At 38.0% G+C, this 16,134-nt stretch overlaps 1 protein-coding gene across 1 annotated transcript in view; it reads right to left on the bottom strand.

Annotated features, from left to right (window-relative positions):
- Synrg (synergin, gamma) overlaps positions 1–16,134 on the bottom strand; it is a 64,087-nt gene that overhangs the window by 30,514 nt on the left and 17,439 nt on the right. Inside the window, exons 8-14 of the mRNA XM_013013074.1 lie at positions 15,701–15,934; positions 13,841–13,918; positions 10,746–10,942; positions 9,919–10,167; positions 8,175–8,308; positions 4,898–5,016; positions 4,648–4,710 (exon numbers count right to left, since the gene is read on the bottom strand). Of these exons, the coding sequence (XP_012868528.1) occupies positions 4,648–4,710; positions 4,898–5,016; positions 8,175–8,308; positions 9,919–10,167; positions 10,746–10,942; positions 13,841–13,918; positions 15,701–15,934 (1,074 nt within the window). The remainder of the gene's footprint in view (positions 1–4,647; positions 4,711–4,897; positions 5,017–8,174; positions 8,309–9,918; positions 10,168–10,745; positions 10,943–13,840; positions 13,919–15,700; positions 15,935–16,134) is intronic.

Below are 16,134 nucleotides of genomic sequence, written 5' to 3'. Positions count from 1 at the left end.
TTAGAAAACCAAGGTAGTGAAAACCAGAGGTAAGTCAAATATAAATACAGTTACTTATTCTAGTTAATATCACTTGTTATTTAAAAACATAACTACTATATTGGCACTAGTAGCTCATGCTACTCAAAAGACTCAGATCTAATGATAAAAGTTCAGAGGCAGCCCAGGCAGAAAAGACTGAGAGACTACATTTCTAACATAATCAGTAAAAGAAAAGCTGGACTGAAGATGTGGTTCAAGTGGTAGAGCACCAAGAAGCAAAATAAGCTGAGAGTACAAAGCTCTGAGCTCATACTCTGGTACTATCCTAAAACCAACTAACCAAAATAAGACATGACTGCTATTTCTGGAGATTTATAAATGAAAATACAAACTTTAACTTCCTCACCCATTTTTAAGATTCTATTTCCTCCTAAAATTAGATAAACATATGAACCTAAAATTATATATAGAAACCAAAACTCAAAAATTTTAAATTGACATATAATTTAGGCTTAAAAAGTTGAGCTTGCAACACAGTTTATACTTTAACATATTGGGTGGAAAAGCATTGGAAATGCTTTTTCTCCTAATTAAGATCAGGATTTTATCTCCTAATTTAATATTGAACCCATCTGCTAGTAAAATTCATCAACACAAATCAATCTAATACTATTAAAGAAATTTATAAGAAAAACAACATTCAGATTTCCTATAATTGATGTCTTCAAGACATACTACTAATAAAATTGCAGTCAATTTCACAAAATGACAAGAGATACAAATGTAAAATGTGTAAAAGCAATGCTAAAATTTTAGAGAAGTATATCATGAATTGTATTTGTTTCTTCTGTAAGCCAATTTATCAAAGTCTTTTTTTTTTTGGCCAGTCCTGGAGTTTGAACTCAGGGCGTGGGCGCTGTCCCTGAGCTTCCTTGTGTTCAAGGCTAGTGCTCTACCACTTGAGTCACAGTGCCACTTCTGGTTTTTTCTGAGTAGTTTATTGGAGATAAGAGTCTCATGGACTTTCCTGCCTGGGTTGGCTTCGAACCATAATCTTCAGATCTCAGCTAGCCGAGTAGCTAGGATTACAGGTATGAGCCATCAGCACTCAGCTCAGCCTAAACTTTTGATGCATTGCTTTGAAATATCTGTGAAATTGACAAATTTTGCTTTATTTTTAAAAAGGAACTCATCACAGCAAACTAAACTTACTGATGAATTGTAAAGTGTTCCATCAGAAACGTAAACTGGGTGAAAGAGTTGGAAGAAAATAAAATGGGTGGGTTTATGACTTCAAAAACAAAGGGAATATTTTGGCAAATAAGTTAAATTCAGTCATTGGAAGTTTGCATATCAGAAGGCATATTGAACCTTTTACTTCATAGGTTAACATGTAAATTCTTATGTTTCTTTCTTGATTTGTCACTTTCCCCGCCCTGGTTACGGGGTTTGAACTCAGGGCCTGGGCACTGTCTCTGAGCCTCTTTGTGCTCAAGATTAGTGCTCTACTATATGAGCCACAGCACCACTTTTGGGTTTGAGTGATTAATTGGAGATAAGAGTCTCAAGTCTGCCCGGGCTGTCTTTAAACAGTGATCCTCAAATCTCAGCCTCCTGAGGAGCTAGGATTATAGGATGAGCCTCAGGTACCTGGCATTGTCACTTTTTTAGCCCTACAAACAACAAAAAGATCTCGAATACTTTTTTTTTTAAATTAAAGCTTCAATAAGAAGTGACCCTTCTTCTTATTTTCCATTCTTACTATGTAGCCCAGGCTACATCGAATTCATGTTCCTCCTGCTTCATCTTCAAACCACTTCAGTGCTAGGTTTACAGGTATACTTCACCAAGTCTGGCTTATGTCAATGGATTTTTAAGATACACTGTAGTTATAAAAAATACAGCATATTATTTAGGAGAATAAAACATTTTCCCTTAAAATGAACAAGTTAGTAACTCGTCTTAGAAGGCTTTAGGATTAAAGTCAGAAAGGAATGAAAGTAAGCAAACAAAAAGGGCAAAAAACCAAGACTTCATTCAGGACTGAAAGCAGCAGAACTAAGGCACTGCTTATATTCTGTTCTTTATTGTCCTTTATAGGAGTAATATATATGGCATGATCATTAATACTGTATCACACAAAGAACCTCAATATTAAACCAGGCTCTTGCCAGGTGCAGTGGCTGATGCCTGTAATATCAGCTACTCATGAGCTAGAGATTGGAGGATCAAAGGTTAGCCTGAGAAAAAATTTCAAAAGATTTTATATAGCTGACCACCAGAGGTCCATGACTATATATAATTCTAGGTACTTAGGAGGCTAAAATCTGGTGGATCTTAGTTAGAAGGCCAGTCTGGGAAGAAAAGTTCACCAGACTCCATCTCTAAAATTACCAGCAAGAAAATAGTGCTGGAGGCATGGTTCAAGTAGCAGAGTACTGGCTTAGCAAGTATGAGCAACCCAGAGTTGTAGTACTGCAAGAAAAAAAAGAAAGAAAAAGAGACAGAGACACAGACAGAGAGAGACAGAGTAAGAGAAAGAAAAAGAACAGAAGAGAAAAAGAAAGAAAGGAAAGAAAGTAAGGAAAGAAAGAAAAAGAAAGGGGGAGAGAGGGAGGGAGGGAGGAAGGAAGGAGGCAACCAATAATTGAGTGTAATGGTATGCACTTGTCATCTCAGCTACTTGGGGAAGGAGAAGGATGGTGGTCCAGGCCAGCCCAGGCATAAATGTGAGACCCTATCCTAAAATCATATGAAGTAAAAAGGAGTAGGAATATGGCTCAAATGGTAGAGATCATGCCTAAAAAGCAAAAGACTCTGAGTTCAATTCCTCAACATTACCAAAAAGCACAAACAAAAATCCTGGTTTGCTGGGTGTTGGTGGCTCACACCTGTAATCCTCACTACTCAGGAGGCTGAGATCTGAGAAGTGTGGTTCAAAGGCAGCGGGAGCAGGAAAGTTCATGGGAGTCTTATCTCCAATTTACCACCAGAAAACTGGAAGTGGTGCTGTGGCTCAAAGTGGTAAAGTACTAGCCTTGAGCAAAAGAGCTCAGGGACAGCACCCAGGTCCTGAGTTCAAGGCCCCTTCCCCCCAAAAAAAATGTACTCTGGCTTTTTATTCCAAACATGCCATAACCCTAAATACTCAGTAATTTGACGAATGGAGGATTCTAATTTAAAGTCAGCCTGGGAAGAAAAGTAAAGAGACTGTATCTCTATTTAACCAGCAAAAAAGCTGGGCTGGAAGTATGGCTCAAGTAGAGAGCATCACTTGAGCAAGCAAGTTCAGCAAATGGGAGTTCAAACTTAGGTAATGAAAAATTCCTCTAATGGTTCAAGTTTGTATTCCTAAGAGGGGCACTGGGTAAGAAACAGCTGTTATGTCCTAAAAACTTATATGAAGCCCAAGAAGTATCTATGGAATGTAAAAAAAGTAAGGAATTGAATATTGTAGTTTTCCCTTTTTTAGAGCTACTTAAGCAATATGGTATCATCATCTCCTGCACCCCAAATAGGAGAGTAGTACTGTTTTCAGGAGGAAAGCCAGCCTGGGCAGATAAATCCAAGAGACTCTTAACTCCAGTGAACCAGCAAAAAGCTGGATATAAAGGTGTGGCTCAAAGGGTAGACCACTAGCTTTGATTGGGGGAAAAAGGTTAAGATATCACACAAGGGCCTGAGTTCAAGCCCAAGTATCAGCAAAATAAAGAAATATATAAATAAATTTCATTGAATTCAGGGCCTACTGCTTGTTAGGCAAGCATTCTACTGCTTGTTAGGCAACCATTCTACTGCAGTCACAAAGCATTTTTAATCATTATATTCTAGCATGTCTTTTAAATGATGAACAAGAAACCAAAAATAAAAAACAAAATGGGACTGGAGGAATGGTTAACATAGTAGAGTGCTTGCCTGGCAAGTGCAAAGCCTTGAGTTCAAACCTCAGTAACACCAAGTGTTATTATTTTTTATTATTATTACTACTATTAGTAGTAATGCTGCCAGATGCCACAGGAGTAACAGAAATTTTTTTTAGCTTTAAAAAGATAGGCTTTTAATAACTGCTCTTTATCACCAGGTTAAGTCATTCAGTTATGAAGTAATTAGAAATTACAGAAATTTTTTTTAAGATGTGTCTTTTCTACAGTCCATAGTTTAGTTCACTGATTTATTGTCAATGTTTCTTACTGAGCATTACCATAAACAATGTCAGTCATAGCTGTCCACCAATACAAGATTCTAAGTTGGATTGTGGATTTCCAGTAAAAGGACATGTACTATCTTCTGAGGAGACTGCACTGATTTGAGATTTGTCCTAAATTTGAGGACATGATTTCTAATAACTGAGCTACGTATGCCTACTATTACAATAGTTAGTGTTTATTAAACATAATAGAAACCAATTAGGGTTTTCTGATTTAAAGTATTTGCAGTTTAAATGTCTATTAAAAATATCATTATTTTACCTATTCAGTTTATTTTTCCTCTAAACAAAACATACATATAATAAGTAATGCTCAGAAGTGTCTTTGAATGAACTGTCATCAATTCCCTTTAGGACTCAGATGTAATTCAGTAGTAGAAAGCTGGCTTGCTATGTACAAGGCTTGGGTACCATCCTGAGCACCCTCAATTAAAAAAAAAAAAGAATAAAAAACTTACCTACAGATTTACTCTCTGTTGTCTGTTCAAGTTCTCTGAAAGCACTATACTTATCACCAGGTTCTATGATGGAAAGACAGAAGCTCAATTATGGTTAGGAACCTTGTAAGTTCTCAAGGAAGAAAAGGAGATGGGTTAAACAAACATATACCATACATCATATGTATAGTACTTCATCCACTTAATATAAAAGGTCATCACTTAAAGATAATACAATTCAATATTACATGAATTTAACAAACATTTTTACCTCCAAATGGAACAGTATTTTCAGAGGATTTTTCAGCTGCAATTCCTTTAAATACAGCATATTTATCTACTGAAGTCACTGCTTTAGTTCCAGGAAGTGGCATCAACAAAGATGAGGTACTAAGCAAAAAAAAGAAACATATCTTACTGACCAGAAAATCAAGTCATTCCATCAATTGTCATCAAACAGTATCTTAGAATATGGCAGAGCCAGGAGCCAGTGGCTCATGCCTATAATCCTAGCTACTCAAGAGGCTGAGATCTGAGGATCATAGTTCAAAGCCAGCCTGGGCAGGAAAGTCCATGAAGTTCTTATCTCCAACAAACTACTCAGAAAAAGCCAGAAGTGGCACTGTGGCTCAAGTGGTAGAGAACTGGCCTTGAGCTGAAGAGCTCAGGGCCAGAGCCCAGGCCCAGAGTTCAAGATCCACAGCCAAAAAAAAAAAAAGCAAACAGGTATCAAGCTAAAACCGTAGAACTTAGAAACCATATGCACATTCCTCAGATGACTATAAGTAATATTTTTACTTGAAAAATTGGGGTAACAAACAAGCAATATACTTTTTCAAGTAACTTAAGAGGGGTCAGATGGGTCCTTACCTCAGCATCTCTTTAAGCCATAATAATGACTTAAATGGCATTGGAAATAAATTACTAAAGAATAGAGACTTCCTGCAATTTTTTTGGGGGGGGGGTCAGTCGTGGGGCTTGAACTCTGGGCTTGGGCGCTGTCCCTGCGCTCTTCAGCTCAAGGCAAGCACCGCTTGAGCCACAGTACCACTTCTGGTTTTCTAGTGGTTTATTGGAGATAAGAGTCTCACGGACTTTCCTGCCCAGGCTGGCTTTGAACCGAGATCCTCAGATCTCAGCCTCCTGAGTAGCTAGGATTACAGGCATGAGCCACTCTGGGCACCTCCTACAATTTTAACTTAAGGTTTGTAAACTATAAAAGTACACAACTGCAAAAATGTACACCTAGCTGGGCACCAGAAGCTTATGCCTATAATCCTAACTACTCAGGAGGCTGAAATCTGAGGATTGCAGTTCAAAACCAGCCCAAGCAGAAAAGTTTGGGAGACTTTTATCTCCAATTACACACCAGAAAGACAAAAGTGGAGCTGTGCTCAAGTGGCAAAACACTAGCATTGAGTACAAAAGCTCAGGAACAGTCCCCAGGCCCTGAGTTTAAGAACAAAACCAAAAAAATACAAACCAAGGTAGGCACTGATGGCTCATGCCTGTAATTCTAGCTACTCAGGAGGCTGAGATCTGAGTATTGTGGTTTGAAGGTAGAAAGTAGCTCAAGTGGTAGCACGTTAACCTTGAGCATAAAGAGGCTCAGGGACAGTGCCAGGTCCCTGAGTTCAAGCCCCACACTGGCAAAATAAATAAATAAAAATAAAAAATAACAATATACACATATAGATATACCAATTCCTTAAAATAAATTACATTAACCTTATTATCAAATATTTCCTAAATGGGCTCAGAGTACATACAGATGTAATAGCTAACAATCTATTTATGAAATGCTGTCCAAGCCAATATGTAAGTTTTTAAACAAATTATATTACATTGCTTTCTAGCAGCTTATACATCGAATAAGAAATAGTAGAATTAATGCAATTTGCATTTTTTACAAAGATCACATCAGTGGTTCCAAAATATCTTATAGCACAATAATAATCACTTCAAAATTATATAGACATGGGCTGGGAAGGTGGCTCAGTGGTAGAGCGCTTGCCTTGCATGCCTGAGGCCCTGGGTTCGATTCCTCAGCACCACATTAAAGAAAAAAAGCCGGAAGTGGCGCTGTGGCTAAAGGGGTAGAGCGCTAGCCTTGAGCTGAAGAGCTGAGGGACAGCGCCCAGGCCCAGAGTTCAGGCCCCACGACTGGACCCCCCCCCAAAAAAATTAGATAGACATTTTTGTCTGTGGTTAAAGTATCCATTCATTACTGCATGGAAAATAGTATAATGAGCAGCACTACTTTTTTCTCTTATCACACCCCGGCAGCTACTACTTGAAGAACCACTTTTACCTATGATTACATCCTACCATCAGTTTGTGTCATTCAATACCACACACACACACACACACACACACATTATAGAAATGGATGTCTGTCTATTGTTCTTTACCCAAGAGCAAAAATCTTTCCACAGTCATTTAAATCTTCTTATCAGTGGCTTACAAGCAATGTAAAAAACTAGGCTGTCATACATGCATGCTAATGTGCTTTAGGACTTAGTGTCATCCAATATTAAAATTATTCATCACCACTAAGCAGCTGCTCCATGCTTGATCTTGACAAATGCAATAGGTTGCCATATTTTTAAGGTTCCACAAGTAATTAAACTCTGCTCACTGTACATCATGTTACATTGGAAAAAGATAGTATTTAAAGAAAAAAACCCACAAAGATGAATGGTCTATTTTTCATGATCATCCAATTTTAGCTATGGTCTTTTTAAAGCTTGTTGGCAAAAACAAAAAACAACCCAAACTACTATATGTGCCCTTTTTTTTTTTGGTCGGTCATGGGGTTTGAACTTTGGGCCTGGGTACTGACCATCAGCTCTTCAGCTCAAGGAGAGCACTCTACCACTTGAGCCACAGCACCACTTCCAGTTTTCTGGTGGTTTACTGGAGATAATGAGTCTCATAGACTATCCTGCCCAGGCTGGCTTTGAACAATGATCCTCACATCTCAGCCTCCTGAGTAGCTAGGATTACAGACGTGAGCCACCGGCGTCTGATTAAATTTTAAAATGATGAGAGTTAAAATTTCAGATGGACAAAAAGCAGGGAAACTAAAAAGTAAAAGCATGCACTGGGAACAGTAGGTCATGCTTGCCATCCCAGCTCTGGAGAAGGTGATCTGGAGGATTATGGTTTGAAACCAATTCAGGCAAAAAGCCAGCAAAACCCCCATGTCAACCAATGAGCCAGGCATAATGGCTCTTGCCTGTGGTTTCAGTTATGTCAGAGGCTGTAGTCAGGAGGATTATAGTCCAGGCTAGCCCAAGTAAATATGTGAGACTCAATCTGAAAACAGTCTAAAACAAAAAAAGGCTGAAGATATGACTCAAGTGGCAGAGCACTGGAGTAGCAACTGTAAGGCCTAAAACCAAAACACAAAACAAGAAAAAAAAGTAAAAGTATGAGGGAATAACCAAGGAATATAGAGTTACTTATTTCTTACTCTTGCTGTTTCTTTAAGATACTTCTTTCTCAATGATTAAATGCCATGTTAAAAATGTTCAACTCTCTTCTACCTGTTTCCATGCTGAGAATGACTTGTTTTTGAAGAAGCAGGCATCTCTTGAAAATCAGTGAATGAATCATCCAGGGATCCTGATTTAGAAGCATCTTGAAAATCTTGAAAGTCATCTTCTTCTGGTTTTCCCACCTAGATTTAGAGGCCATTTAAACAGAAAGCACAAACTTGATCTGATCAAATCTACAACTGTCAACCTCAAAGACTACCACATAAATTTCTCAATTTGGTTACAATTATGTAATTTTAGAACACTTTTTTTGTTGTTTGCAATGCTAGGGCTCAATCCCAAAGTGCTCCATCACTGAGCTACATCCTCAGCCCAGAAATTTTCTTTTCAACATAACACTCAAATGTTTTGCATTTTCAAATATTCTCTAGCACAAATAGTAAAAAAATTAGTTTAAGCAGCTAATCAACATATTTTAAAACATTCAATCACATTTACTGAGTTACTGAGAGTTTGCCATCTATAAGTAACAGTTGATGTATATTTAAAAATTATAAAAGTAACACAAGCTCCTTATAAGCCATTTCATATAAGTAAATACCAAGTCCATGATCTATTCTGTTCATTTGTTTTATATAACAAGTTTACAGGGCTGGGAAGGTGACTCAGTGGTAGGCCATGAGGCCCTGGGGTCAATTCCTTAGCACCACATAAAAAGAAAAAGCTGGAAGTGGTGTTGTGGCTCAAGTGGTAGAGTGCTAGCCTTGAGCTGAAGAGCCCAGGCCTAGAATTCAAACCCCATGACTGACAACAAATAAACAACAACAAAAACCCAAGCTTACATTACTCAGTTCTTTAAAAAAAATTGTAATTATAAACCCTAGCGTGATGAGGAAAGAAGATCGTGAGTTTGAGGCCATCCTAGGCTACTTAGCAAAACTCTTGTCTCTCCTTTTATGTTGGGCACTAGTGGCTCAGGTCATTAATCCAAGCTACTCAGGAGGCTGAGACATGGAGAATCTCAATTTGAGACCAGCCTGGACAGAAAGGTCTCCATCTCTAATTAATCAGCAAAATGCCAGACTGGAGTTATGGCACAAATAGTAGAGCACCATCTCTGAGCAAGAAAGTCAAGAGTATAGTCCCTGAGTTCAAACCCCTGTAATGAGGGGAGGAACTGTGCACACACACAAAAAGCAAAACCAAAAAAAAATTATTAACATCTAACTTAATTTTATTAAGCTTGAAGTTTAAAATATATATTCTATAAAGAACTATAAACCTTCACCCCAAACTCAAATATTTAATGCTTAAGAAATATCTTCACGTTTAAGTGATGAAAAACTAAATTTTGGAGCTGGGAAGATGGCTCAGTGGTAGAGCGCTTGCCTTGCATGCATGAGGCCCTGGGTTCAATTCCTCAGCACCACATAAGAAAAAAGCCGGAAGTGGCGCTGTGGCTCAAGTGGTAGAGTGCTAGCCTTGAGCTGAAGAGCTGAGGGACAGCGCCCAGGCCCAGAGTTCAGGCCCCACGATCGGACCAAAAAAAAAAACAAAAAAAAACAAATTAAATTTTACACTATATTTTACTACTGATTAAGTTTTTATTTTTTATTTTCTACAGTTCTGGAAATAGAACCCAGAGCCTTGTGCATGAGCTATACTCTCAGCCCCAATGCTTAATTTAAGTTGAAGTCTCCATTATAATCTAGCAGAGTGAATCCTTGGAAGAAAAATTGTCCTGATGTATCCTTGGGGATTATTTAGAATACACACGGCCTCTCTTATTTACCTGATTTGCTGGGTACGTTGGCATGAAGCCACTGGAAGCCGGTGCTGCAGCTCCACTCACTGGTCCAACAAGGTTAATGCCCATGACTGGCTGTCCAAGGTTAAGGGGCACAGAGCCTGCAGGAGCTGAAGGTATCACAGGAGGCTGACTCACTGGAGTAGGCAGAGGCATAGAAAAGCCACTCAGAGTTGGAATAGGGGCTGCTGGGAACTGATTTAAAGCATCAGGACTCATGGCAGGAACACCTCTCTATTATTGACAGGAAGAAAATGGAAACATTTTAGAAGATTGAAAAACACAGACAAAAATCTCATAGAGAGAGACCCAAACATTAAATTTGTAGCTTTCCTATTGTGTACACTCTGAATCTTTTACTGACTCCCAAATTCATGAATCTTATATAGGAAAAAAGTAACAAGGCAAACATAATACACAGCAAAGAAATGGCCAACACACATAAATTCTGATCTATCTGTCAAACTAACTCATTATAATCAAATGATTTAGATTTGCTCTGAAAGAAAATTTGCTATCAGACTGTGAATACTTTAAGGGATGGTGAAGAATGACTGAAAGGACATAAAGCAACTAGCTTTCAAGTTAAAGAGGAACATACCAAGGCTGGAGATAACATAAAAAGTCTTTAAACAAAAGGATAATGTATTAGTATGTGTATTACAAAATGCTTATTTTTGAAATACCATATCTTAAAAATGATCACAATTTTAATGTACAAAGAATTTTATGTGGTTGAAGTAAAATAAAAATCATATTCTTTCAATTTATATGAAAAGTCATTTGGTGTAACTAAAAGTTTTTTTTTTTACCTGTGTTACTGCTATCATGGCAAGAACAGTATAAAGTTCTTCTTTAGTAAGTTTGCCAGGTGTAGTTCGATTAGCTAAGGCCCATATCTGTCCAAGTGTTTCCCTGGGAAGTCCAGATGACATCAGAATAGGATAAAGTTTAGCAGTATCTATTCCAGTTGGAGTCATTGTGGTTTCAAAAATTTTCTTATAGGCATCTAGTAAAAGAAAGACCAGATTATAAATGTAAATACATGTCCTGTGGTTTTTATTGTCATTGTTGATATACAAGAATAATCTCGGGTTGGGAAAGTGGCTCAGTGGTAGAGTGCTTGCCTTGCATGCATAAGGCCCTGGGTTCAATTCCTCAGCACCACATAAGCAGAAAAAGCTGGAAGTGGCGCTGTGGCTCAAGTGGTAGAGCACTAGCTTTGAGCTGAAGAGCTGAGGGACAGTGCCCAGACCCAGAGTTCAGGCCCACGACTGGCAAAAAAAAAAAAAAAAGAATAATCTCAAATCAAACTAGTTTCATAGAACTGAAGCCACAACAGAGTATAAAATGTCAGAGATTCAAGTCGAAATAATCTAGCAGACAATTAAAAGTCTAGAACCCATAACAGAGGTAAGAGCTTGATTCTAGAGAGGAAGATTTGGGGTTGAAGGTATGATAATGTCTTAGAATTCAGGAGACATTATAACAATACTTTCTGTTTTATCTATTTTCTGGATACAAACAGTAATAGAAATAATAAGATGGGAGTGGAATAAGCAGAGACTTGGATTTTATAAAGTTGTAAGAGCTTGAAAATTGCCATGGGCAACAAGTACTATACCAAGCAACTTTCTCCTGGCCCAATGAATAAAAAAGAGGCTGAGAGGGAAAATACCAAAGGAGGTGCTCCAGAACACAGGCTGCAAGGAAAGGCCTGCATGTAGTTGCTATAAGGAAGTTCAGTGTTTGCAAAAGGAGACAGTGATTTTTTTCCACAGTAACTTGGTTCAAATGGACAAAGTTGGAAAAGCTGTTAGAGATAAAGTTACCAACAAAAAATTAAGAATGCTGGATAAACGTGTGCTGGTGCTTTAGAATATTGAGCATGTTCTGCACCAGGGCTATTGTCTAATTTTAATCTACAAACATACCTGCTACCCAGAGGCAAGTATGAATTTAATTCATATTGGCTGTTGACCCCTTCTGAGGTTGTAGCATATGCTCTTAAATCAGTTTCAACTTTAAAGTATCTACTTCATTCCTGAATAAGTAACATATGTACAAACCCCTTGAATTCCAGCAATATTTTAGAAAATACCTATTAAAACACAAGTTGTATTGTCAGGCATTGTCACTAGAGAACACACAACAATATTTGGTGTGTTGCAAGCTTGAAGATAACTTAAACTTGAAATAGGTGGTCCATTAGTTGTACCTGATGGATGTGAATTTGCTTCCTAGTTCATTTTGTGTCAAGAGCTAAAACTATTAACCTTTATTGTCAGATAATAACAAAACAAAGATTTATTTTCATGCTCAAAAAAAAGGACTAAGGATGCTAACATTGCATGTACATACTTACTCTCAATAGTTATTTGCTATTTATCTGAAATTCAAATTTCATATATGATTCTTAAATTTGGCAGGCCCAAAGAATTGTTGCAAATGAGAGAGCAGGGCTCAAGGAGACAGAAAAAGTTTAAAACAAGATACAGAATGGGGAGTTTTAAGAAAACCAACTACTACTATGTACAATTGAAGTCCCATGTATTTTGGGGGAATAATTACCCTTTGTGATTGATTTACAACATGACTGGTTTCTTCTGAAAAGCAGTTCAGCTACAGAATTCATGCATTTAATTGAGTCAAATGTAGAACTTTAGTCTGATCAGTGGAGAAATCTGAAGATCTAATGAGTACTTTCTAGTTTTCAAAGTATTGGCAAAGCAGGGAAAACTAAAAAGGTACAATTTTATTAAGATTAACATATGCTGCTGTAATTGTCATTCTATGCAAATCAATCAAAGCTAGACTATTTCTATCAATTAAGCATTATCACAAAATACATTTTAATTTTTTTGGTTCAGCAGTAATACATGAAGAAAAAAAATACACATGAAGAAAAAATGAGCTTCACAAGTACAGAAAAAGATGGCACCCAGAATTTTATATATAGTACCAGATTTTATTGACTAGTACAACAGCCTGTAATCTCAGCTAATCAGGTGGTGGAAGATTGAGAAGACTGAGGTTCAAGGCCAAAGGACAAAGTCAGCAAGACCTATCTCAATGAACAAGGTGGACACAGTGGTATTATATCTCTAACACCAGCTTCACAGGAGACTTAGGTAGGAGGATAGAAGTCCAAGAGCAAAAATCTGAGACCCTATCTGAAAAATAACCTAAAACAAAGCAATAGACTACGTGCCTAGCAAATAAATCTAAGGCTCTAAGTTTAAATTCCAGGGCTGAAAAAAAATTTCATCCAGGTGTGGTGGCACATATGCGACACCAGTTACTTGGCAGGTGGTGGTAGGAGGATCTCAAGTTTAAAGTTAGTCTGGGTAAAGTTAGCAAGATCCTATGTCAAAACTGAAAATAAAGTTCTAATGGCATAGTTCAAGTGGTAGACTGCTTGCCTAGCAAGTGTGAGGTCTTGGAATCAGTCCCTAGCAATATAAAATATGATAAAATATTATTGTCCTTTTTTATCACAATTTAAACACACACAATATAAAAGATCTTTGTGACCAGCTTTTAATTTTTATTTATTTTCTAGATAAGTTATCACCACATAATCCAGGCTGGCCTTGTACTCATGATCGTCCTACCTCAGCCCCTGGAATGCTGGGATTTCAGAAATTCACTATCACATCTAGTTTAAGAAAGCTTTTACTAACAAAAGTATATGATGGTCAACAAAATATTAAAACAAAGCATTTCTCCAGCGTTTATATAGTTCAAAATCATTTTATTTACTCTTTCAGACAAAAAAAAAGTGACAATTCCTTCCTTCTGCATATTTTGTGACTGCAACAGTAAATACTTACAATCATAGCTATAGTATTTAAAGCAAAATAGGCAGATGGGAATCCTGGGCAAAAAAAAAACCACTTTTGTTTACCTGGAACCAAATTCTCGTTGTAAATCCAAGGAGGCATTCTGGGCTGAACTGGATCCTGTGAGGGAAATACTCCCACACCTAGGAGATAACAACATTCAGTGGATATCATGGTCCATGGAGAAGATGGAGGGCTGGGGGTGGATGGTGAGAATCACACAGAGTCAAGCTTTATAATTTATAAAGACGAGCATTGGCTGGAAAGACTAGAGAAAAGTCACCAATACAACACAAGTATTTGGTTTCAAACAACTCTTGTACTCAGTAAGCACATCTACACGAGTAAATTAAACTGAGCTATCCCAAATCACTGTTCTGAATCATGTGAGGCTTGTACCATTTCATGTATATTACAAAGTAAAGGAAAAATTGTGATAACCAACTTAAAATTCTATATGTAAGAAATTTAATGGCCCAAATTTACTTGTAGACTTTAATATACATTTTTGCCAATCCAATTTTTTTTTTTTGTCAGTCATGGGCTTGAACTCAGGGCCTGGATTCTGTCCCTGAGCTCTTTTACTCAAGGCTAGTACCCTACTACTTTGAGCCATAACATCACTTATGGATTTTGAGTGGTTGACTGGAGATAAGAGTCTCACAGGGACTCTTCTGTCCTGGCTGGCTTCAAACTGCGATCCTTAGATCTCAGCCTCCTGAGTAACTAGGATTACAGGCATGAGCCACCAGTGCCCAGTCAAAATGCTTTTTAACCTGAATATTGCTCCTCTGCCAGTAAAATATCCTCCAGAAATTTGTCTCTTAAGACTACTTACATGCTAACTCATTTCTTTTTTTTTTTTTTTTGTCGGTCGTGGGGCTTGAACTCTGGGCTTGGGCGCTGTCCCTCAGCTCTTCAGCTCAAGGCGAGCGCTCTACCACTTGAGCTACAGCGCCACTTCCGGTTTTCTGGTGGTTTATTGGAGATAGGAGTCTCATGGTCTCTCCTGCCCGGGCTGGCTTTGAACCGCGATCCTCAGATCTCAGCCTCCTGAGTAGCTAGGATTACAGGCGTGAGCCACCAGCGCCCGGCGCTAACTCATTTCTGTAAATTTATAAAACTTGGATATGTGTCAGGCCATGTCTACCACTGTGCTATACTCCCACCCAAATTTTTATATATTATGTATGTGGTACTAGACACCAAACACAGGGCCTGGGCATGTTAGGTAAAGTCCTTTAGAACTGAACTATACCCCTAGCCTCCAAATTTGAATTTTATTTTTGGTGCCAGTCCTGGGGCTTGAACTCAGGGCCTGGGCACTGTCCCTGAGCTTCTTTTTGTTCAAGGTTAGTGTTCTGCCACTTGAGCCACAGCTCTACTTCCTGAAATTTGGATCTTTTTGGCTGCAATGTTTTGTTTCCTGGTTGTTTATTAGGGCAGGTACTGGGTCTTACTATGTAGCCCAGGATGGCCTATAAATCCATAATCCTCCTGCCTCTAGCATTGAATGCTGTGACTACAGATGTGTGCCACTGCACCCAGCTATGATTTTGGAGAAAGAAAAGCTATATTATCATTGGTGACTTTTCCAGTTATCTTTTAACTTTCCTGGAAGAACAAAGTGTGGGGGGGGGGGGAAGCTAGCTTTTATAAAAGGAAAGTAAATGTAAGTCAGGAATGATTCTGATTAAGAAAATTCATTATCAAAATCATGTTTTGAAAAGGAATATATAGTGTGTTGAAAGGATTCAGAGCAAAACTTTAGGGGTTAATTGGAGAAAGGACTGTATTAAATATATTTTAAGCAAAAAATTTAAGCAGCAAAATCAAGCAGCATTTATTTTCAGATTAATGCTTAAAATGTTAGCATTTGAGCGGCATTTGGTTAAACATTTTTTCTCAATGTTTCTTGAGCTCACCACTCTCTTCAATGGACCGTGTTAGGTCTGAAGTCTTTTCTGTCTCTGCAGGGGTGGTACCATTTACACATCCATCTACAGCAACCCCGTTACTGGCCGTTAAACTGAGACAGTTCTTACTGGAACCTGGGTCTAAGGCTTTGTGCCCAACTTCAGAAGTACTTAATTTAACTTGTTCCTGCCCAGATGTATTGATAGCACAAGACACTAGGAGCTTCTCCTCCAAGGAAGGGCCTAAACAAACAGCATGAAGGGTTATTGGTATATAACTACATATTTCCAATCATTTCAATCATCCCTTTCCACCCTCACATTCTAAAGGGATGGGCCTACAGGTGTAATAGATTTGGAGTAACTTATTTGGAGACTTGGAGACTTGAGGGATATGGGAGAAGGAACATAAATGTCACTATCTTGTGACTGTCAAGAATTCG

Source organism: Dipodomys ordii, unplaced genomic scaffold, assembly GCF_000151885.1.
Source record: "Dipodomys ordii isolate 6190 unplaced genomic scaffold, Dord_2.0 Scaffold19, whole genome shotgun sequence".
NCBI lineage: Eukaryota > Metazoa > Chordata > Mammalia > Rodentia > Heteromyidae > Dipodomys > Dipodomys ordii.
Note: the sequence above shows the minus strand (reverse complement) of the source record. Positions and strands in the feature narration are given on the sequence as shown.